This window comes from Terrapene carolina, unplaced genomic scaffold (genome assembly GCF_002925995.2).
Source record: "Terrapene carolina triunguis isolate 2854851 unplaced genomic scaffold, T_m_triunguis-2.0 Scaffold89, whole genome shotgun sequence".
Classification (NCBI taxonomy): Eukaryota; Metazoa; Chordata; order Testudines; family Emydidae; genus Terrapene; species Terrapene triunguis.
In genome coordinates this window covers 22804014-22828255 of record NW_020664440.1, presented here as the reverse complement: position 1 = coordinate 22828255, position 24242 = coordinate 22804014, and the positions used below count along the sequence as shown (strand labels likewise).

General features: G+C 45.0%; 1 protein-coding gene across 4 annotated transcripts in view; it reads left to right on the top strand.

The window, feature by feature from the left end:
* ABHD6 (abhydrolase domain containing 6) overlaps positions 1-22946 on the top strand; it is a 35557-nt gene extending 12611 nt beyond the window's left edge. The window contains exons 4-10 of one of the 4 annotated variants that reach the window (XM_024220899.3): positions 7061-7217; positions 8792-8905; positions 11093-11225; positions 15441-15598; positions 17439-17493; positions 18588-18688; positions 20902-22946. In XM_024220899.3, the coding sequence (XP_024076667.1) occupies positions 7061-7217; positions 8792-8905; positions 11093-11225; positions 15441-15598; positions 17439-17493; positions 18588-18688; positions 20902-21078 (895 nt within the window). In that variant the 3' untranslated portion in view covers positions 21079-22946. Of the gene's footprint in view, positions 1-7060; positions 7218-8791; positions 8906-11092; positions 11226-15440; positions 15599-16354; positions 18689-20901 lie in introns of those variants that run through there. The other 3 variants (XR_002909377.2, XR_002909375.1, XM_024220906.2) reach the window with 3 other exon arrangements.
* The last annotated feature ends 1296 nt before the right edge of the window (positions 22947-24242 follow it).

Here is a 24242-nt window from a genome sequence, read left to right as displayed (position 1 = left end):
AAGCAGAGCAAAGAAACAAGACAAAGTGTGGGAGAGAATTAAAAGCAAGAGAGCAATTGACAGAGGCTTCATGATTCCTCTGTGAACTGGGACAGGGCAATCGTCCAGCAAGACAGAGTGGAAACCTGGTAATTTCATGCTCAGGAGTCAGGACAAATAGAAATGTTATGCTCGGGAGAAGTAGAAAACCTCTGTGCAGCAGTAATCTGCATTGGTAATGCAGTTGTCAGAGTCTGTGCAACTCCTCTTGACATCTCATGACAAGCTACATTTCTGTGAGTTATTCCTTTGCAAAGGAGATGATGATAATGGGCTCTCACTGAGAGAGGCATTAATGGATCTAAGTTCGTTCCCCATGACAGGTGTATTGTGACTGTACTTACAATAGCCTGGCCAGTCTTATTTCAAAATGGCTAGGCTGTGCCGAACAAACACAAGGTACCTTCATGTGGTAACTAACATGTGGTCTGTCACTGTCTTAAATATGAATGTTAATCGGACTGTTCTGATTTGTATCAGGTTACACAAAGCTTCTCTGACGCCACATCTTTCCTCATGATTAAGAATATAATCGGAAATGTGAAAACTGTTAGTTACAAAAAAGAGGTTCCCAGCTCTCTCTCTTTCTTTGCACTGGAGTGTTGAAGAGAAGTTGTATAATATTCCTCATTAGTCTATTGTACCCCATCCTTTCCAATAACAGAAGAGAACCACACTAGCTCTTCAGTCTACATGGAAACGAGATGAAGAAATGATGATGTTTTCAATCCCTCTGTTTATTTTAGCTGAGGGTTTAAACAGAAAATATTCTTTTAAAAATGCCTCATCTGGCATTCCAGCTGTGTTCCAGTATTGCTGTACCTGATGTACAGTTAACAGTATGAGTTGTTTTAATTTGGTCACTCATCAATTCCACTCTACTGCTGGGGTATCTTAAAGTCAAACTGATCTTGTGTAGAAATTTCTGACCATCGTGCAATTTGTAATCCCATTTCCACTCACTCAGACAAGGCAGCAGTATCAATTTTTTTTTTTAAATGGACAGACGTGTAGGTCTAACACAGATTTATTCTAAGTAATCTCATAATCTATGTATTCAGGCAACTGAAGGTTAAAACTGGCAGGATGTAATCAAACCCAGGAATATCGGTAACTAAATACGTGTAAGGAAGAATTCCTTTTCTTTAAGCATCACATCAGGAACTGTGAGGCAGAATGATGCTTCTGCAAATGATGGCTTAAAAAATATCACCAGTTCTCTGCTATGGAGATGTCAGTCCAGTGCTGGGACTTCTGCGTCCTCTGGCTTGTATAAATCCGACTGGCAAAAGAGGATTAACCAAGTTTCACTTCCTTGTAGATGCTTTTCCTGTTTTTTAAAATCTCTATTCTGTGTGTCCTTGGAATGTGTCTCCATAATGGCCCATAACCAGTAGAGTTATCAGCAGCCATTGCTGTAACAAAGATTGTACAGACTTGTTTACTTAGATCAGGGGTGGGCAAACTTTTTGGGCTGAGGGCCACATCTGGGTGAGGAAATTGTATGTAGGGCCGAGGCAGGGAGTTGGCGTGCGGAAGGGAGTGAGGGGCTTGGGAGGGGGTGCGGTGTGCAGGAAGGGGCTCAGGGCAAGGGACTGGGGCAGAGGAGGGGTGCATATGGGGGCTCAGAAGGAGATTGGGGTACAGAGTGCTGGAGGGGGCTCAGGGCAGGGGTGCAGAAGGGGTGCAGACTGCGGGAGGGGGCTCAGGGCAGGGGGTGCAGGGTGTACAGGGGGCTCAGGGCAGGGGGTTGGGGTGCAGGAGGAGTGCGGGGTGCGGCAGGGGGTTGGGGTGCACAGGGGTGCAGGAAGGGGCTCAGGGCAGAGAGTTGAGGTTCAGGAGGGGTGCAAGGTGCAGGCACGGGGCTTGGGGCAGGGTGCAGGAGGTATTTGGGCTCTGGCCCAGCGCCGCTTACCTAAAGCGGCTCCGGTGTGGCAGCGGCGCACCACGCCTGCCCTAGCCCCACACCACGCCGCTCCAGGAAGCGCTGCGGCCCCTGGGGGAGGGGGGGCAGAGGGCTCCGTGTGCATTGCCCTTGCAGTGCCTCTAGGTACCGCTCCCATTGGCCGCAGTTCCCTGTTCCCGGTCAGTGGGAGCTGTGGGGGGCAGTGTCTGGAGGCAAGGGCAACACACGGAGCCCTCTACCCCCCCCTGCCCGGGGGGCCGCAGGGAAGTGGCACAGGGGGCAATCTCACGGGCCGGATCCAAAGTCCTGAGGGGCTGGATCCAGCCCACAGGCTGTAGTTTGCTCACCCCTGACTTAGATTGTAAACTCTTTGGGGGCAGGCACCATCTTTCTGTTCGGGGTTTGTACAGCACTTAGCACAACAGGGTCCTGGTCAATGACTAGGTGTAGCAGAGCGCTGACTCACCGACACAGCGCCTCCTGCTGGTCGTTTAGGAATTAGCTCATCCAGCACACAGAGCACCTCCTGGTGGCCGGTGTTTCACCTGCCTCAGGCCCCCGTGTTCCTCCCAGACCCCCTTACCCTGGGGTTCTGCTCACCGCAGTACCCCCACATGCTGGGTCTCCCGTCCTGTAGAGGCAGGGGAACCCCCAACCCTCTACACCCACCTTGCCTCAGTGGCTACTGCCAGTCATCATCTACCCTCCTCTCACTGGAGCAAACTACAGTCTGTAAAGGCCAGTCATCACTGGCAAGGAGATTGGACCAGCTGCCTCTGCCTATTTCCGGGCTGCACCTCCCAGACCTACATAGGCCTTTATCAAGGCCTCAGCCCGGGGGGGTTGCCAGGCTGGAGCTCCCCAGCTCCTCTTGCCCTTCCCCAGCACTGATCTGCTTCAAGTACCCTATTCCCAGGCAGCTACATCCTTCTCCCTCCAAAGCTAGAGAGAGACTCTGACCAAGCTCTTTCCTTAGGCCTTCTTATACTCCCAGCCCGGCCCTGATTGGCTGCCTCAAGCCCGCTCCTGATTGGCTCCCCGGGGCAGCCCTTTCCCCGGGCTGTTTTTAACCCCTTCCACACTGGAGCGGGATGACTGCCCCTCTACGCTAGGGCTCCTAGGTGCTACAATAATACAATTAATCAACAAGAAGACTTAGCACAAGCCTATTAACAGACAGCGTGAAGCCTGGTGCTGCAGAAATTGGTATTCTGGTGAGTGAAATAAACAAAAATGCTTTTTCACTCACATGATTAGATTGTGGAACTCGTTGCCACAGGGTGTCATTGAGGTCAAGAATTTAGCAAGATTCAAAGAGGGATTGGACGATGATATGGATAACAAAATATCCACAGTTGTTATAGCACTAAAAGAAGAGTTTCGGAAAGGATACAAAACCAGTCATCAGGGTTTAAGACAATCTCTCAACTAGTTGGGATTAGGATGAGGCCTTCATGGGGAGATGGATTACCCCAAATCTGCCTATTCTGGGCTTTCTTGCACTTTCCTCTGAAGCATTTGGTACTGGCTGTAGTCACAGACAGGGTGCTGGAGTGGATGGACCTCAGGGCTGATCCAGAATGGCAGTTCCTATGTTCTTGTAAATATTTAGTCAGTGGAGACATAGGCAAGAGTTTCAGAGTAGAGAAGATGATAAGAAAAGGGCTGATGCCAGAGAGCTCTGAGGAGCCAGGCTGAGTAGGCAGGTAAGAATGTGCAATATGTTTTAAAAAATGGTTAGGGACTGAGGGAGAAGTCCATGGAGTTTATGCTGAGGAATGGCATGGCTGCATCAGCAGAGGGGGGGAGAGGATGAGAGGATTTTTCTAAAGAGATAAATGCCTGTTTCTTTTCTAAGCTTAATTTAGAGTCTACATCTGTAGTAGCTGGATCTGTAATGCCTGGATAGAACTAGGAATTGCGTAGGCGTCTTGTGTACATTTCGTTACAGAATATCCAGCAGTTCTGCAGAACTCTTTTTTCCCCCCCAGCCCCCACTTCCTGTGAATCTTGTTTCTTCAGAATTTGTATTGTTTAATTTGTTGTTTATTCTGTTTCATTAGAAATTGTTTTTTTTTGTTCTCAAATCATATTTTCTTTGGGAATGAGAGAAAAAGTATTGTGGCTACTCAGTCCCCTTTCAATCCATGGACCATTTCCACTTCTCAGGGTAGACTGAGCTCTTGAGAGCAGGCTGAGATCACAGACCTGACAGGGGTAGCCAGTGACAGCATGTCGCAATTCAAAACCTGTTCTTTGTCCCCCCATTCCCTCTCTCCCCTCCCCATTATTGTTCTTACGGGTTGCAGTAGGTCTACTATGAGCTACACTCTTAATGATAGAGGCCATGGCCTTAGTTTGTAGTTGGGGTGCTAAAGAATGTCTTTTTCCCGCTCACCTGCTTTTGGCGTGTGTCTCCATGCAGGGTTTGAGGTCTGAGGCTGCGCCATCTGGCCGTGGATCGTGCCTCCTTTGCTTCGTGTGCTAATCCGTTTAACTGCCATTCCTGCCGCTGCTAATAGCGTTAACACCTTGTGAGGGATCAGTTCAGCTTTGGACAGATTATTTTGTCTTTTGCTGAATTGATCCATCAGGATCAGTTGCTAAAAATGTTAATATCTTGCCCAGTGATGGTTTACACGGGGCACCTGAGGCGAACTTTAAGACACTTACTCATTCAGGGTGAAATTCACCTCTGTACATAGGACCTGCACAAGGTCTTGGCACCACATAAGTCCCACATAAGCCCTCAAAATAGGGTTTACAGTAAATAAGGATTGAGGTGCTGCATAAGCTTTTTGCTGTCTCTCTGCACCCTCACAATGACAACACAATCCAGCCTTAGTGACATCATAGTTGCTTCTTATATAAACTGATATTACACAAGCTGGTATTTATCAATATTCTGGTCACCAGATACTTTGCAATTATTTGTTTAATGTGCAGACAGGGGCCAGAGTCTAATCTCAATCCGAGTAACTGTGTTGACTTCACTGAAGTCTTGTTTTTACTTCAGTGTCATGGAGCTTAGAATCCGCTTTGTGTTGCAAATTCTTGCTTCGTTTGCCTGAATGAACCTCCATTTGTTTTAACATTTACTTATGGCACTCAGGATTGGTCCCAGACAGAGCAACAGCAAAAAGGAAAATCTTGTAAAAATAGAGCCCCAAAGTGATCAAAGTTAGCGTGAGATGACTAGAAAGCCCTTGTGCTGAGCCTTGAAGAGGAGGGATTTACGAGACATCAGCAGGGAGGATGTTGCATACATGCAGCCCCACTCCCCAGCTCATTTCAGATGGACAACTGAGAGCAGCGACAGCCTGGTTGACCTCTCTTGCCTTGTGAGCAGCAAAATGGCTATTTGTGTACCTCAGGCCTAAATGACGAAAGGCCATAGAGACCATCAGCAAAACCTTGGTTTGAAACCAGTGCAGCATTCCAATGGGGCTTTATTTCGGCTGGAAGCAATGCAGGATGCTGTATAACTGTCCACAATATTGTCCCGGTCACTTTTTGCTTTAAATGGTTTTTCAAATATACTAAAGCAGCTGTCAACAATTCCCCTTTGACCCAGAGTGCTCCCTTTCGGATGGGCACCCTAACACCAGGTTTACTGTCCTACTTCCCCCCTCGAGTTTCTAATGACTTCACAACAGGCTCTCTTGTCTCAGTAATACGCCTCCTTAGGGCCAGTTTATTACAAAACTCTAGTGCAAATAATCTGTAACAAAAGTCCTGAAACATAGTCCATTTCTCACGCCCCGCCGCCATGCAGTCCTTAAAATCCCATGTGATCTGGTCAGTAGACATAGCACATACCACACTCAGGAGCCTTCCACCTCTCCTGGGCTCTTCTTCAGTCCTCTCCTGTCCTGCCAGGACAGCCGCTTCCAGCTGCAACCCCCCAGCCTTTCTGCTGGGAATTCATCCTCATCAGGGAGCATCCAGCACTGCCCCAGTTCTGTTAAGCTCCCATCTTAAATAGGCCAGAAAGTAGGCCCTGCACCTGTTCCCCAGCCCTCAGTCCTCTGTCACCCTCTGGTTCCAGTGCACCAGCGTGGAGACCTCAGCAGGTATGCCCCTCTGCTGCTCGCCTGCCTTTAGCCTGCTTTGGCCCTCAGCTCTGGCTCTCCAGCTTGCAAATCAGCAGGCAACTCCCTCTGCTGCTTTCTTGCCTTACATTCGCTCCGGCTTGGGGAGTTCATCCAGAAAACCCCTCTTCTGCCTTCCCTGAGGATCCTTCTACAGTTTCCTTCAGGGACCTCCTCCCTCTCTGAGTCTGCCCAGCCCTCATAGCTGGCCAAACCAGGAGCATCTGTTCTAGCACAGGGGCGCTGGACCAGCTTCAATTAAAGGGTCAGCCACCCTGTGGCAGCAGCCAAACTATTAAACTTTTTGATAAAGGTTTGCTAGCTGTTCTGCTCTGTTCAAGTTTTCAGCACCCATCTGTGGGGTATCCGAGTGCCTGTTGCCCCAAAGATTGGGTCCGCCCCAATGCACAGGGCCCCCAAAAGCCCAGCACACCATTGGAGCCCCACTTTCCATGTAAGTGGTGTATCAGTCCCTTGTGGGGGCTGAGCTCTCTATGATATTTTTCATTGAACTTAAATGAGCCAGCGTAACAACTCCTGACATTACATGTCCATCATACTTTGCCTTTACATGTGTCATTTTACCCAAGGGTCTCCTTGTGCTTTTCAAATATAAACTGAGCCTCACAATTCCCCTCTGAGTAAGAAAGAATTGTTTGTGTCCATATTAAAGATGAGTAAACTGAGCCAAAAGAGGCTAATCTTCAGCACATCCTCTGAGGCGTCCTCAACATCCATTGACTTCACTGGGGATTGGTGGTGCTGAGTATTTGCAAGAGATGTTCAGTACTGCTTAGAATTGGACCCTGAGGCCCAGATCCACAAAGGTATTTAGGTTCCAACCTTCCATTGAAATTGGTAGGCGTAAGGTGCCTAAATACCATTGAGGATCTGGGCGTTAAGTCTGCATTCTTGTAGCAGGTCAGGGCCTGGAATTGAACCCAGGAGTCCTGTGTGCCTGTCTTGTGCTCGGACTATTAGATCATGCTCCAATGTCATGTTTCACTTATTTCTTTGTCTTTAGGTACTGGCGTCGAGCACTGGGCATGCAGGTTAGATATGCTAACTATGATGATTACCGGTTCTGTTTTTCTTATCGAGGGAGACCTGGATTCAGACCATCCATACTGATGTTACATGGATTTTCAGCCCACAAAGATATGTGGTTGTCTGTGGTCAAGGTATGTTTCCATTTTTCTAACAAATGGATACCGCCTTAGCGAGAGAAGACTTTTACTTGCAGTGCTGTTGGTGTTGTGAAAGAGGGGTCTCCTGCTAGCACATTAGGAAGCTTAGCTATACTGATCACAGCTATGACAATTATTTTAGAAAATTAGAAATATCCTCAGCTACTGTACATATTGATCATCTGATGCATTCCACCCCTTTTGTCATTCAAAGTTTAGAGGATTTATGCTTCCAGACTTAATAATGTCATGGGCTTGTTCCATACTACAGAGTTAGGTCAACGTAAGCTGCCTAATGTCAGTGTACATGCTACAGCCTTGCTCCCCCCAATGTAAGTGCCCTATTACATCAACATAATAACTCCACCTCCATGAAAGGCTTATGTCGGTGTAGATAGGGTGATTCAGTGTCTGTGTAGACGCTGTGTTACTTACGTTGGCTGTTGGATGTCATGCTTGTCAATTTCATGGTTCCTGCCTGGAGCTCGGGGCCGGTGGTGGGCTGCTTCTCTTCAGTTGGTGGAAGTGCTCTTGGTGAGGACGTGCACCATCAACACAAGGAGGGTAGTGTGGTCATCGGCCACCTCAGTAATTACTGCAATGGCTGTAAGTCGACCTAACACAGGTTGACTGAAGTTTGTAGTGTAGACATGCCCATAGAGTTTAAGGTCAGAAGGGACCATCAGGTCATCCAGTCTGACCCCCTGTATGTCACAGGCCCTTAAATTGTACTTAATAGGATGGAGCCTTTTCTTAACAGCTGGAGTCTGTGTATAATAATCCTGGTGAATAGGTCATTTCCAGTATTTAATCTACGGGGCTAGATTCGCACTCTAGTCTGTGCCAGCACCTAGGCAGAGTCCCTGTGGAAGGCCCTTAAGACCCAAAATCTGCTTGGGGAGAGGAAGTTGTGGTCTCAGAAAACAGGCTTCATCTCCTTAACATTGGAGGTATTTTCAGGGGCTTTGCACCACCCCAAAAGAGGTGTTACTGGCCAGAGTGAACCTGTACATGGGATGATTATGGGAGGTACTTATTTCACACTTCCCCACAGTAACTCCCACCTGCAGAGCTCCTATGGAGCCAGCAGCAGGAATTAAAGTTGCTCTCTCCCAGCAACATCTCCGAGGGAAAGCAGCAAAGGGAAAGCTACCTGTGCTCTGCTGGAAACCATCTCTGTGCGGTGGCAAGGCTGTGCTGAGAGAGAGAAGCTTTGTGTGCAGGAAATCTAGCCCAAGGTATTTGATCACTTCTCAGACTGGGTGTACACATACCAAACATTCATAACACAGTCCCTGTTTTCCCCTGTTTTCCCCCCTTTTCCCTCCCCTTCTCTTTTTCTTGGATTCTATTTTTTAAACAATAAAACTTCTTTAAGCTTATAAAAGACAATACCAACTTGCAGTGAACTAATGTAATATGGTGCAGCCATTGGCCTCACTGTGCTAATCAGCACAACATTTCCCAGAGAGATTCTAATAGGAAATCAGTTTCTCCCCCCCTGTAATTACCAGTTTCCTTCATAGCATCTTTCTCTAGGCTAACTGCCCAGCGCTTTGTTTCCGCAGTTCCTTCCGAAGAACCTGCACTTGGTCTGTGTTGATATGCCTGGTCATGAGGGAACTACCCGATCATCATTAGATGACTACTCCATCAATGGGCAAGTTAAAAGAATACACCAGGTGATGGCCTCAGATGTGTTCTATGCTGGTTCTTCTCCATGTCCCCCTTCCTGGGCAATCAGGGTATATGGGTTTGATTTGTCTTTGAAGTGATTTGGAAACCAGGATTTCTTCTCTTTAGAGGATTGAAGGTGAAACATGGAGGGCTAGATTGTGCCCTTGGCTCAGGCCTGTATAGATGGCAGCATGCGAGTGTGCCGCCTCAGGAAAACCCCAGAGAAGTCATTTCCCTGCTCTCCTCTTCTTGCAGGGGAAATCATCTACTCCTGGCCTGTAGCAAGTGCAGTTTACTTCTCCTTTCCCCTCCCCTCCTGCAGCTCAGCTGTGCATTCCTTTGGATCACTAAATGGGCCAGTATTGCCTTTGCTCCTTGGCTCTCTTTCATGTGCTAAGTTGCAGCCATCCTGCAGAAGGAACTTTGCAGAGGGAACGTGTCCCTCTGTTCCTTCAAGGGCTAACCCCCTACCGCGTGACTGATTAGCCTGGACAGTCTTACTGCTTTAGGCACATTCGAATACGTTAGAAAATTCAGTGTGCAAATTACAGCTAGAACCCTGTGTCCCAGAATCAGATGAGTTCTTAAAACCCTGCAGCTCACAGGAGCTTCGTATGATGGGAGAGCTTTTTTGTACTTTGCTGCTCAGATTATAAAATGTGTAAATTTTCCTTTCAGCATAATGGCTGAGCCATGCAGGGTTGTAATTAAGGGGTATGGCAGGGCTGAAGAAAAATGCCTGTAGTGGGGTGGGGGAACGGGACGTGGAGGCACAGCAGTGGCATTTTCCCCAGTCATATACTCTGATTTGATTTCAGTTCCTCTCCACCCACAAATCTTTTCAAGAGCCACCAGTGAAAATGGGCAGGGATCCAGAATCACCACCTACAAGCCCGCCTCCCTCCCCCCCAAGTCACTCACGCACCGCTCTATCACATTAAAAGCGACAGAGTCCTGTGGCACCTTATAGACTGGTATTGAATCCCCATCTCTGTAAAAGCTGCCAAGTGCCTCTGTCCATTTCCTTTGGCATCATCAGCAGATGCCTTCCTTGTGGCTGTGTTGCTTTTTACTTCACATTTGATTTAAGTATATAATATATTCTGGGCCAGATTCTTATTTATGCGAACACCTCTGCACTGCCAGAATGGTGTACAGGAACCTACATGTGAATGAGTATCAGGCCTCGGTGGAGAGCATTAAATCTCTCTTAAGCTGATCTCTGCAGCAGAGCTCTTAAAATGGAGAGGCGGTTGGTAAGATGCTGCAGAAATAAACAGTAGGTGGGGACCACACTTTTGTATTTTATAAGTCTGCATTTCCCCCCCTTGTCCCTTATTGGCATTATCAAGATGGATGGGGCTGGAATGTAGGAGAGAAGAGGAACAAGACCAAGCAGGAAGGTGGTAGGAGGTGAAACAGGGACTGTTGTTCTCTATAACATGGATCAGACTGCAATTTATTTTTGTTTCTTTATTTTCCTTTCCTTTAAAGAGGGATGTAGATGAGGCTGGATGGTTCAGAGGCTTGGTAACGGCCTGTAGAGCCTTTAAGCCTTAGCCGTTCCAATGTTGCCTGGGTCAGTAGCGACTGAAAGTTATCATCAACGCTTGTTTGCTAACCTTCTAGTTTGTAAGCGCCTCTGGGCCAGGGACCTGTGTTTTTGTTTCTCTCAAGCACCAGCCAGACCTGTGAAACAATAAAAATAACAACAGGAAAGGAGAGTGGTGTTCTCAGTGCCGTTCCAGTGGGCAGGTATCCTGTCACAGATGCTGCTTCCACGCTTGTTGCTAATTTGACAATCTCAGCAGTGGCTAAAAACTAACAGGTCATGGACCCCGAACGACTCTGGTAGCTCTCAAGCTTGTTCTCTTGCTCAGGGACAAGGCACTTTGCTGGGACAAGGTGGGGAAGCTTACCCTGCTCTGTGGATGGTGATGTCCACCCTCCGCACTGTTAAGCCAACCCCTTCCATGGGTAATACGTTTCCTTTTATTTAGAGAGGACGCACGGGCAATCTTAAGATTCTGTGGATCCACCACACTGCTCTAGCTTTGCTTTTAGGATTTACTGCAATGCTGCCAGGACCTCATGATTACTATATGCTGTAGCTTTGGAGTTTATTTTTTCTAATGACTCTGATTGTAACTGTGCAATTGCTCCCTGTGGCCTCATTGCCCTTTCCATTTCAGTTTGTTGAATGTATCAAGCTGAACAGAAAACCTTTTCACCTGATCGGCACCTCAATGGGTGGAAATGTTGCAGGAGTTTATGCTGCTCAATACCCAGCGGAGATTTGCAGCCTGTCTCTTGTATGCCCTGCAGGTGAGTGGCGCAATAAAAACTGAGTATGGAAGGAAGTAGCTAGGTATCTACTCTGTACCAAAGGAACCCAGAGCACCTCAGGTAGTACTGAATCCAGTGTAAACTTTGTGAATTAGATAGTGAGAAGAAATATTTGGCACCAACTGAGATTTTAGAATCTAGTTTAGATTTATTTATACTCCGTAAGACTAATTAGACTCTAACAGAACAGTACATGTACTCCTGGAACACAGCACGTGAAGTGTCAGATAACAAATGCTATGAAAGCTAAATTCCAGTCTCTGTTCTAAGCCCCCTTTTTCACAGCTTTCTCCAGCAAACTCCTGTTTAGGCTGAAACGTTCCATACTTAGTCGCAGCCCAAAGGTGACTGTTTTCTGCACACACCATAAAAAAAAAAACCCAATGTGTTTGCATAGCTCAATATTGGCTGAAGCTGGGGGGACAGACAATCTATGCTTTTGAAAAAGGTTGGTTCTGAATTTATTTGAGCTGCGAACATTTAAAATGGAATGTTCACACATGCACATAGTGGAGGAAGAATCTGGGCAGAAAGAGAGCTGCCTTAATTAGTCCCCCCCCATCCACAATGCCCACTGCAGAGGAGGATGACACACATCATCAGCACCTTTGCTTTCTGCTATCTTGGAGCCTATGCTACACCAAGGTGGAGGTTTTCAGAAATTGCTATGCAGGGAGTAGCTTTGCCATCTGTTGCAGGGGAGGGAGGGCAGAGATGGAAGTGTAGATAGGAGGAGGGACCAGGAACATGGAGGAGTATTTGCAGGCCCAGCGAAAGAGCTGCTGTTTCCTTACTGGCTTTTGCAGATCAAAGGGTTGTGGCTCTCCCGGAGTAGTGGCGTTTGGTATCACAGCAGCTACTTCTGTTATAGACACATTGAGAGGTAACTGGAATCCTAAATGTGGACCCTTACATCTTCATAGGGAGGCACAGAGGTTTAGTTCCAGGATTGCCATTGGAATTGGAATGAGTTAAGAACATAAGAATGGCCATAGTAGTTCAGATCAGTGGCCCATCTAAACCAGTATCTTGTCTTCTGACTATGGCCAGTGCCAGATGCTTCAGAGGGAGTGGACAGAACTGGGCAATTATCGAGTGATCCATCCCCTGTTGTCCAGTCCCAGCACCTGGCAGAGGCTTAGCTGTGGGGCTAAATCCCCACGCAGCTCTGAATGTTTTGGTAATGTGTGTGTAAACGTTCAGTGTTGTATGCAACTGAGAGATTGCTAAATGTGTCGTCTTCCTGTTTTCAGCATGGTGGAAAGAAAACCCTTAGACCTTTCTTAAAATCAGTTTTTTGTAATACCCATTTGACTAGAAACTTGTAAATTGAAACACCTTCTACCAATGATGCTTCTTGCCAACAGTTTAATCTTAACTGTTGGGTAGCTAGGCAGAGTCTGCGTCAACCTTTGTGCTCTGTGTGATGTTTCTAAGGGAGAGAGCACAAAGCCGTATGGCTCGGACAGGAGTGGCTGAGATGAATGGAAATGGGGGCGGCGGGGGGGGGGGGGGTCAAGAGAGGTGAGCTGAACTGACTTCATAAGAAGTGTCTGTTTTAAACCTGCGGGGGATTTAGCTGGGTAGTCTCATCTCTACAGGTCCGATCCTCGCGTACAGTAAGGCCTCTCTACAGCACTCTGGTAACGTAAGATGTCTTGAAGTGGGTGTAAATTACATTGGCCCTGCTTTAAGACATCTTTACACGGCCAGGGAGCTGTAAAGAGGCCTTACTGTAAGGTGAGAATTGGGTCCTTCATGTTCTGAAAGCCTAAAAGGGAAGATCGCTTAGTTGATTCTTCCCAAATCTGCCACTAAATCCCCCATGCTCTCTCCAGCTGTTTAGAGACTGTTACAAGAAGGGAAGTTACTCAGTAAATGTGAATTTTGAAGTACCTGGTTATGCAGAATTTCACATTTCATCAACTTACTCTCCTGTCTTAATACCTGGCCAGACTATTCAGTACAAGCTAGGGAATTAAATGCTACAAATGTGTCTGAGTGTTGGCACAGCGTTATCTGCGTGCAGGGAAGGTTTTGGTGTTTGCCCCTGTTGTCAAAACAGCTGCTGCTGCTTCTTATCCAATAAACTAGTGATTCCAAGGCAAGAAATAAAGGGCAAAGTGGAATGTTACCTAGTTATCACTTGTGCTGCTCTGGAGAAAGAAAGTGATGTGAATAACTGTCTGTGTGTGTGTCAGGCATCTATGAATTAGCCAGTGGTTCTCAGCCTGGGGTACACGTATCCCTGGGGGTCCGCAGAGGTCTTCCAGGGGATACATCAGCTCATCTAGATATTTGCCTAGTTTTACAACAGACTACATGAAAAGCACCAGCAAAGTCAGTACAAATTGAAATTTCATACATACAATGACTTGTTTATACTGCTTTATATACTATACACTAAAATGTAAGTACAATGTTAATATTCCAATTGACTTATTTTATAATTATAGGGTAAAAATGAAAAAAATAAGCAATTTTTCAGTAATAGTGCACTGTGACACTTGTGTTTTTATGTCTGGTTTTGTAAGCAAGTAGTTTTTAAATGAGGTGAAACTTGAGGGTACACAAGACAAATCAGACTCCTGAAGAGTCACCTCCTAGTGAAGAGGTTTGAAGTAGAACTGGTTGGGGAAAATTTTTGCAAAAATGTTGTGTAAAGCCTAGTGTCACTTAATAATAAATATTTAATTCCATTGGTTCTGTATTTTCCCTGCAGTCTTCATTGTTAATTTCCCAGCACCTAGAGATAGCTTAGCAAATGATGCATACAGTAATAAAGTGCTGGTGCTTCAGGAGTTCCCTGTCTGAGAATTCATTTTGGCTGGCAGGTTGCTGTTGCCACCTGCAAATTGTATGTCCCACATCATGAGGAGACCTACAATGTCCTGCTGCAGCTTAACTATAAAAATAATTAGAAAAAGATAATAGAAAATGGAGATTTGTTTGTTGTTTCTATCTTCCTGTATGTGATGAGTTATTCAGCCCACTAGCTGTTGGTGGTATTACCATTCCAGCAAGCAAACATCCATTCATAATATATGTAAAGTATTTGTCAGATTGCATCCTGACTTTCTCTGCACCCACTGTATGCTCCTAGCTTTCCTTCTGCATCTCTTTCCACACTCGCAATTGAGTACCCACCTTCCCTGCTGTGGCTTCTGGCTTCCTCCTGTGTAATGCACTGTTAGTATATCAAGGAAATGCACTTCCTATTTTATTAAAGTGAGAAATTCTCTGCATAGTGTTTGGGAGGCAACCAGCCACGGGAGCAATCGGGTCAAAGTTATGGTGAGTAGGGAGGGCTGAGATATCATTTGGTAAATACTATACATGTATAATGTGTAATTCCTCCCCCCCCCCTTGGAGTAAGCAGGCAAGTAGGCCATAGAAATCAGTAATTGAGTTCCCCTGGCTGAACTTCCATCATTTTCAGGAATAGATTATATTGTACATGTTATATATTATATAATATATATATTATATATAGTCATAAAATTTTAATTCCATGGATGGAACTGGGAATGGGATTCACTGGTGTTTTGTTTTTTTTTGTAAGTAGGTAAGTTGTGGCCTGTGGAAAATGGCAGTGTTCCTTTTGATAGGCTTTTAAAAAATTTTAGGAAAAAGGGTTCCGGAAATTAGAAAACAGGAGAAATCAAGATCTACCAAGGAATGAGAGAAAGAGAGAGAATGAAAAGAGTTATTTTGTGAGAACTCTGACAAACTAGCTGAAATTCTGGTTCAGCTGAGAAATTACAAAGGTTCTCTCATCTCTCATCCACTTCACACAATTCGGTAAAATTGGCAGGTTCCATTTATGAGAGGCTCCCACAGGACAGAGATGCCAAGGTGTTGCAGGACAGAACCGTGTCTTGATTAACACTTCATCGGTCTCAGTTCATTTTGAATAGTATGTGACAAAATCAGAGGGTTTCTTTTTCTTCAGAAGAAAGGGGGACTGGGAGGAACACAAAGCAGGTGTGTTTTTGCGCTGTGTTTAGTGCTATTAGTTTGATTACCATAGCTATTAGCGGAGGCTGTCATGGCTGCGTGAAAGTTTACAACAGTCAAATGTACAGTACGCCCAGAAGTAACTACCTTCTGTGGCAAGTTGCCATCTCTAGGAAGGGCTGTCTTGTTGTCACTTTTGGATTTTAGCATGTGGATATTTCTGTTCATCGTATGTAGGTCTGCCATATCCAACTGATAACAAATTTCTTAAGCGTCTGCGGGAGCTGAAAGAGTCTGAACGTATTGACAGGATTCCTTTAATTCCATCAACGCCCGAGGAAATGGCAGACATGCTGAAGCTTTGTTCTTATGTGCGCTTTAAAGTACCTCAGCAGGTAAGAAATCCTAGTCAGTCATCATCTTTAATCATGACAGAAGGTAGTAGACTTGGCCAGGATGGGCCATAAGCAGAATAACTCTCACAGAGAGAGTGAGAGGGCAAGTTTGCCTCTCACTGAAATCCAAGCATTTTAAACAGAACGGTTGTGTCAAAGACAATGAAACTGAAATGGCACAATCTAGGATGTAGCTTAGAACAGTGTAATTCTCCAGGTAATGTTGCTATATATTTATGGAATGGGAAAGAAAGAACTGTTAGCAATTTGCACCGAATACTGGCCCCCTAAGATACAGTTTGAAATTGTCCATCAGGGCAAGAAATTTGTATTTATATTTGTTCAGGTCCAATTCCACAGTCTTCACTAGGTCAAACATGCTTTGATTCATCATTGATGTGATCCTAGCAGAAATATATCTGAAAGTATACACCGAAATTTAATCGTGGCATTTGTGTCTTCATGCTTCTTGAAAGGAGCCAAAAGAGCTAATGAAAAGGTGTGGGACTTCTGCCAAAATCCCTCTCTCCTCCCCTTTTTGTGCTCCAAATCAACTTGGAAGGTGTCACCCTTATGACTAGTCCTTCATTTTGAGTATCTCTGAAATTGGATCTTTACAAAGGGGCATGTTATTCATGACTAATTTCGTTTGATTAAATCAGGAAGGATTATAATGGACATACAGGTCGTTGGCTGTAGAAGGTCTGGCGTTTGCATAGTTCTACCAATAGCTTTTCTATCTTTTTGACTTCATAGAAACTTCAGAAGGCTTCTGTTCAGAAATGTAACTTCTTTACAGCAACCCTTGCAGACAGTGTCAGGTCAGTGCTCCTGGGGGTCTCTTGCTCCTGTGGTGCCGCCCTTCTCTGGAGATTTATCCCTCTTAGGGATGAGAATGTTAATGGGAAAATATTTTCCACAGTCTCTCTAATTTTCCATAGACTTTAAGGCCAGAAAGGGCCATTATGATCAACCTAATCTGACCTCTTGTATAAAGTAGGCCATAGAACCTCCCCCAATAATTTCTGCATCTAACTAGTATCTTTAGTGGTTTAGACCACTTTCCTTTTGTGTTTTCCAGCCATACTCGCCTGATGCTTTCCTGTTGGAAGGATCTAAATTCTTTGGCAGCTTGGTGGGAAGTCTGGATGCTTTTAGTATATATAGATAACAGGAAAAGCTAGATAGACGAAAAGTTATCATCCAGTACATAAGCGACTTGTTTGTTTGTTCTTTTTTTAGCGAATTCAATGGAAATGTTAATTGTTCCATTGTGAGGAAAAAGGAACTTAGCAATATGTTTTCCTTAGGAAGTTTTTGATTAATCAATAGGAGAAGAGGAAATGTAAAGTAATGCCAAGGTAAGGTAATGAGAAGTATTACTTTTATGTGAATAATAAAGAAATGTATGATAACTCCTGAGGCAACCTGGCAAGAGTGCATAGTCTGGCTTGATAACAAATTCCAATTGCACAATATGAAGGACATTTTTTCTGCTTCCTTTTTATCCTACAAGTTTGTAGCCCCTTTTGAGGAGTCAGATCTTGTGTGAATAATATGTTTACTCTCTTGCTCTGCAGCGATGTAACAAAGCCTTGTTTCCCAGGCATTACGGCAATAACCTGTCGTCAGAAGGTGTCTCCAAGTAAGCTTGTGCTTTAATGACATTGTGTAACGCACAAAAGGACAGACCAGAAGAGGTCCCAGAATCAGATTCTGGGCACAGTCTTGTCCAGTGTCCCCAGGAAACTTCTCCATGTGCTGTCACCTGAGTGGCAGCGCGTGGGCCGTGTGTGGTGTGTCTGTTCTCTTACCCTGATACACATTTATTTATTTATAGATCCTGCAGGGCCTTGTTGATGTTCGCATCCCGCATAACGAATTTTACCGGAAATGTAAGTGCGCTGGTTCTGCTCTGCTAGAACCAAACACAAAGTCTCTTGATCTGTATCCTAAGTACCCAGTGTGTGTACAAATCTATCCCCCCTCATGCAGAAGGGGACCTAGTTGCCTCCACAACAGGGTTTCCCTGTGGTGGATGCTTCATCAGTGTGGAGATTCCCTGCTGGTGGAGGAGTGTGTAGGGACAGTGTCATGGGGCACGCATCACCCCCCCCCCCCCTTCTTGCAACCAGCCCTGTGAGGAGCTAAGGGTGGAGTGACACAGCCAGAGTCTATGTGTCTCTTCTGCACCCGTCTTTCCCCTGCCCAGCAGTATTGTGAGCTGACAGAGTCCCCACCCAGCTCCAAACAAACTACACATTCTTCACAGAGGGCCTCCCCCTAAAAGAGAAAAAGAAAACAAACCCTCAGGTTTATTAATCAAATGTTTACTCCAGAAAAACCCTGCCTGCACCCCCTAGCCAAATCCTTCTCCATAGGCTTGGCTGCCCCCCAGGGCCTGACTATTCCAGGCCCTAGCTCCCCCTTCTGAATGTAAGGGAGGTGTGATAGAGCAGCTGCACCTGCCCTGGTGGGTCCGCTTCAGGGGCTGAAATAAGGGGGAAGTAATGGGGAGGGGAGTGCCGCTCCCCTTCTCATTAAAAGAATATAGCAGCCCTCCTCCTCGGCTGGACAGTTCATTTCCCCCCTCCTGTTTGTATCTGCTTTAATCATTGGTCAGCTTTAATTAACGCCTGCTAACAGAGTGGGGCCGTTGGAGAATCTTGTCATGCTAGAGGTCACAGACATGCTGTCCTCCCACTCATGGATCCTGGAGTGATCTGTGGTTTGTGGGCAGGCCGTATATCCTGTTCTGCCTCCCCCGTGGGCCAACTGGGGTACAGTCCCCTTGAGAACACAGCAGTGTTTTCCTCCCACTGTCGCCCCCTCTTGCGGGTTTTCCTTATTCAGGCAAACCCTCACTGGCGGCCACAGGATCCTGCTGAAGGAATAAAGGAAATCACTCACTCAGGATTCGGGCCATGCTGAGTAGCAGTAAATGGAACAAATCCCACTTGTGTTTGACTAATTCTTCTCTGCTGAAAAGTATTTTTAGAAATTGCAGATGAAAAGTCCAGACACGCTCTTCATGAAAACATGAGCAAGATCAAAGCCCCAACGCAGATCATCTGGGGAAAACAAGATCAGGTACTGCTGCTGCTGGGCTGTTTTTTTTTTTTTTTTTATAAAGGATTGGTGCTCCATTTCCATCTGTATGAATGTTACATAAGCAGCTAGCACTAGTGACTTGCATGGTGCTTTACAGACCAGTAGTAAGAACACAATGTCCCTGTCTTCCCCAGGGATCTCCCAGTCATACGGGAGTCTATGAAGGATGACAGGAGGGAACAGACAACAGAAAGGAAAGGGGACAGGGAGAGCAGATGTGGGAAGGGAGTTGGCTACCAGGAGCCCAGATTCTGTCTGCTTAATTGTCGTGAGGGAGGGAGCAGCTAGTGGAAAGCTCACTGAAAGAAGTGGGCTTGGAAGAAGAATTTTGAAGCAAAAAAAGAGTTGTCTTGGCAACGAGGAAGAGAGAGGCTGTTCCTAGGGTAGGCGGCAGAGGAAAAGAAAGGCACAAGGATGCAAGACTGGGAAGGAGACCAAGGGAATGTTAAGGAGTGAGGAGAGGAGCATGTGCGTGCACACATTTGCAAAGGAGAGAGGAGAAGATTGTGTGTACATGCATGCAAAGGAATACAGGAAAACCGGCTGAGACATAAGCAGGGGCGGAGCTATGTAAAAGGGAGGCTATAATGTCAATTTCTTCCCTGCGCCAGAGCCCCTTTACGCGGCGGTGGTGGCCGAAAGGTGGTGGAAGTGCTGCAGGGATAGGGAGCTCCCCTGCCAGAGTAGCCCTACGCCAGTCCCCGTCATAGAGGGCTTTCAGAGGTGGGAGGAGGTTGGGAGGGAGGGAGAGAGACCAGTGTATTATGCTCTCTGGATCTCTTCTGCTTCCCACGGCTCATAAGAAACCATGAGCAGAGCTTGAACTAGAACAATTGTGAGGTTGCTTTAACTTATACTAGGAGCCAGGCAGGCTCCCAAACAGCCCTGGAATCCAAGGACTGAAAGGTAGATTAGAGCCACTTCTGCCCTGCTCTGCCCACCAACCACACCTATTCGGGAACTCAAAATTGGGGCCTATATCGTGGGATAGAAGGGGAAATGTAACACCGTCAGAACCAGTGAGTGGTCTGGAACCAGCTGGAAATAGGATGGATTTTAAAATAAAAAGGAGTGATGAGCTTGGAACTCATTATTTTTTTATTTTTAAAGAGTGTAGTGCTTGTGAAAGGTACCCTAGTGATAACTCCTTCCCCCTGGGAGTCCCTGCTTCCCCTCCTACACCACCCATAGGCTACCTCTCTTTGCCAGTGGGGTCATGTCCACCTTGAATAGAATTTGCCAGATGAGGGCTGGTTTCCCCTTCATCTGCTTGCCTGCCATGAAGTGTGGGCTTTATGGATCCTACTAGTCATCTTCCCTAGTTACCCTAACAGAGGGGGGGACAGACATTTCTGACAGGAGAGGTGCTACCAGCACTGGTGAGAGAAGGTGCTTCTGGAGCCCCTGCTGATAACAGCTAAGAGGGAAACAGAGCTCAAACTGTGGCTGAGGATGCTATAGAGTAGCCTGAGTTGCCACAAGACCTCTAAACCAGGCACGGGAGCCAGAGAGAAACCTAGTCTGTTTAAATCCTTTCCTTATGCTCATAGTTCATGTTAAGTGATAGGGAAATTCAGATGAAATAGAAATAAAAGTAGAGATTTGCATTTGGACCGGAGAGACGTCTATGGTGAACATTGTCAGTGGAACTGGGTAAGTGGTGGGAACATTCAGACTTCGTTCACATTGGGAGCAGAACTCTGCTAGCCACAGTGCTCATTACACTTGGGGTTCTAGAATGGTTTCCCGCATCAATATGAACAAGGATTTTTTTTTTTTTTTTTTTTTGGTCTGCAAACCATGTTAGCACTTTGTTTATAAAACTGTGCTGCAGGGGATAGAGGTATATGATTTACCCACTTACACGCATGCGTGTGCACAGACATGCACAGAGAGTGCCTAAATTGTCACCAGTAGGATTCTGTTGCATGTGGTCAGTGCCTCAATTATTCCCACTACCAGGCCTGGCTTGTACACAGTGCAGGAGGGCCAGAGGAGACACCTGGATATGAGCTATTCCTGAAGAATCTGATGTGGGGAAACAAATGCATTCCATAGTAATTTAGTATCCCACTTTGATGTAAAAATACACAAGAGATGGTTCAAACAGGGTCATGGAACAGCCAATAAAAACTTAGATTCAACTCTGAGACCTTTTTTCTTTGGTTCTTACTACTTTTTTTGTCATTCAGGTTCTGGATGTTTCTGGAGCAGATGTTCTAGCAAAATCTATTTCTGACTGTCAGGTACATATTTTGGAAAACTGTGGACACTCTGTGGTAGTGGAGCGGCCCAGGAAAACGGCAAAGCTCATATTGGAATTTTTCGCATTGGTGCACAACACAGAGAACAATAAGAAACTAGCTTGAACTTCATGTAGAGTCAAGCACTTGAACATGTTTTGAGTTGTGAATTACTGATGCTGTGATAAGTTCTCAGGGATCTTGTACAAAACATGGCGAATGTGCCAGAGTCCCTGAGGAAACCAGAATCATTGATATGTAAAGCTGTAGCGCTAACAACACACAGTGACCTAAGGGATCCATTGAGCAATCTCCAGTTTTTTTAAATATAAAACTAGAAAATCAGAAAATTCTAGCCATGGAATGTACTGAAAACTGAGTTTATGCAGCCCATGAGATGTGATCGTATTTAATGTAAAACTTATTGGAACATAGGTGTTAGACGTTGTTAGAATATGGAAGGAATAAGTGAAGAGGGAGAACTTCATAGACTGAGATTTAAGGTATTTCTGCTACTTAGAATCTATTGCATTGCATGATAAATTGTTATAAAAGAATTCTGATGTTCCAGGCATTTGCTGAAGTGCTGTTGATATAACTCATTAACTTATGATTTATGCAGAAAATGAAGGCAACACATAAAACTTAGTCCGCAAAAGGAAAATGAGTGTCTGTCCAGGATGTTTACACTTACTGTGGATGGATTTTTACTCCCTGAACAGCTCCTGTGTATATATACTGCCTTAACAGTTTAGAATATTGAGGTGTTTGTACAATCTGGCTTTGCTTAAAGGGGGATACTTTCTTTTGATGTTAAGCCCATGTATATAACCACTCAAATATGGAGAGCAGTTTCAAGATGGTTATTAAAACAAGTGGAGAAAAACTCCTGGAGCCATTTATTCTTTTAGGTTTGGGGCCTGATTAAGCAATAATACTGTATATAGATGAGTGAATGAACAAATTCAGGTTAACACAAGGGGTGAACTCTTAGATCTTTTATATTATATTGTGTTGCTGAATATTTTGATGTACATAACGAGTTTCTTAATGAATTCTGTGAATTCTGTGATTGGTAATGTAATTGAAAACAAGTGTAACAGATGTAAGCTTAATGAGATAATTGTAATAATATTGGTTAGATGCTATACAGGCTCGTGTATTTCTTACACCTTTTACAATATGAATTGCTAGCAGATGTATTATAAGCTCCAGTGGAATGCATTTTAAAATATAGTGGTGCAGAAAAGTACAAAATACAGTAGTGTTTCCTTTTGATGATTTGTATGTGTAATTAAATTTATAGTCGTAACTTTTATCTAAATGAAATTATATCAAAACAAAAGAGCCAGACTAGTTACGTTTTGTTATCTGTGATGCACCTTTTATGATATGTAGAGATTGATTCTGGACTGCCTCACCCCCAGAACTATGCAGCTCATGTCCCTGTGTATCTTCAAGATCAGCTGCTGTGCATGCATTCAAGCTATGCAGCAGTTCATGCTGCAGCACTGATGAGAATCTGCTCCTTGGTCTCAAGCATTGCTTGTATTTAGTAGAAAGCTCAAGAGTGCACTGTCTCCTTGAAAGCGTGTGGGATGACATCATTATACAGCTGCCACCACTCATTCCCTTTGGACTTCTTACTTGGACATCAACATTTGACATTTTTTCTAAACTGTAAAGATTCTTGTAGACTGTATATTTCTATTTAAGCCTGCATTTCTAAGAGCCACCTTTGAGCTCCTTTTCCAATGTACTATGATCTGTATATGTATTTGAAACCCATTGCTAGTCTGTCTTTTGTTTAAAGAGAAAAATCAGAAACATTACATTACATTAATTGCTTGGTCATTGTTTCTACTCCAGGAATAAATACAAACAAAGTGGCTGACAATTTTATTTGTGAAAAGCTGGAAAAAAAGTTGTTAGATGTTTACATGGTTTCCAGAATATGCAAAGGACTTAAATTATTATTAAAATCTAGTAATTTACAGAGTGCTCCATGCATGAATTTTTCATTTGGGGGGGGGTAGATAGTGGTGGCCATTGAGGGGGTGGGTATTTTGAAATTTCTGTGAACTCTGTGTTATTAAAGCCCCATTACAATGATGATTACTTCAGAGTACCAAGAGACATAAAGCTAGCAGTGAGGGCCAAATTCTGTTTTCTTTAATGCCGGTGGAGTTTTGCCATTGCATTCAATGGGAATACAGGATTTGGGCCTGAAAAGCTTCAGGTAAAATTGGATTTCAAATGGCAAATCAGGTACATAGGTTCTAACTGACACACATTCAGATTTGAACAGAGATCTGCCACTTTTTGCAGATGAATGCTCTAACCACTAGGCAATGGAGTATTTTGACGTGGGGCTCTCTCAACCTCTTCTGTTGAAGTTCTTCCACTTACTATTTAGTTATTCAATTAAATTGGGCCAGAGAAAGAGAATGACTCTATAGGCCCATGAATAGAGCGCTCCCCTGAGAGGTAGCAGATCCCTGTTCAAATCCCTTTTCCTCCCCTGGTAGAAGGGGGACTTGAACCAGTGGTCTCCCACATCACAGGTGAGTGTGCTAACCATTCAGCTAAAGTTTATACAGAAGGTTGTTGTCACTTTGTGGAATCAAGCAGTCTCTGAGCACTCCTACCAGCTTAGGTCCCACATATGATTTAGGCAGGAGCACCTATCTTCCCCCAGTTCAGGGATCGCTAGCAGAGATAGGTGCCTCCCTGCAGGAGAGGGGTGGGGTTTAGGATACACCCCTCTCATCCGCAGCTCCCATTTGCTTGTTTAGGCAGCTCCCATCCTAGCATGCTGGGTTTTGTGGATCATAGTCCAAGGCACCTCTCCCTTCCCTTTCATTGTCTAAGGAGCGCAGGCACATAACTTGGGCTTTGTGGATCGCAGTGGTGTTCCTGTGGGTTTTTGTCTAGGTGCCTGAAAGTTAGGCATTGCAATGCTCAGCGTCACAATGCCTAAATCCCTTTTATGGATTGGGCCTTAAAGCTCTCTCATTACTGATCTCCCCTTAGTGGATTTTGATGACTGTTAGATACATTGATTTAAGGGTGTCGGTATGACACAGCTCAGGTGTAAGACCCACCCATCAAATTTCTAGAGTAGGATAAATACTTGATTCACTGTAGCCTGAGATTCAAATACATGATAAACTGGAAACATTTGCAGCAATCTGGCATGAATGGTCTGGTTCTCCATCCTTTTCTTTCTTCAGGCTGCTTTATTGGAATGAGATCCTCCCCTTGATCCTGTCTTCTTTCCCAGCACTCCA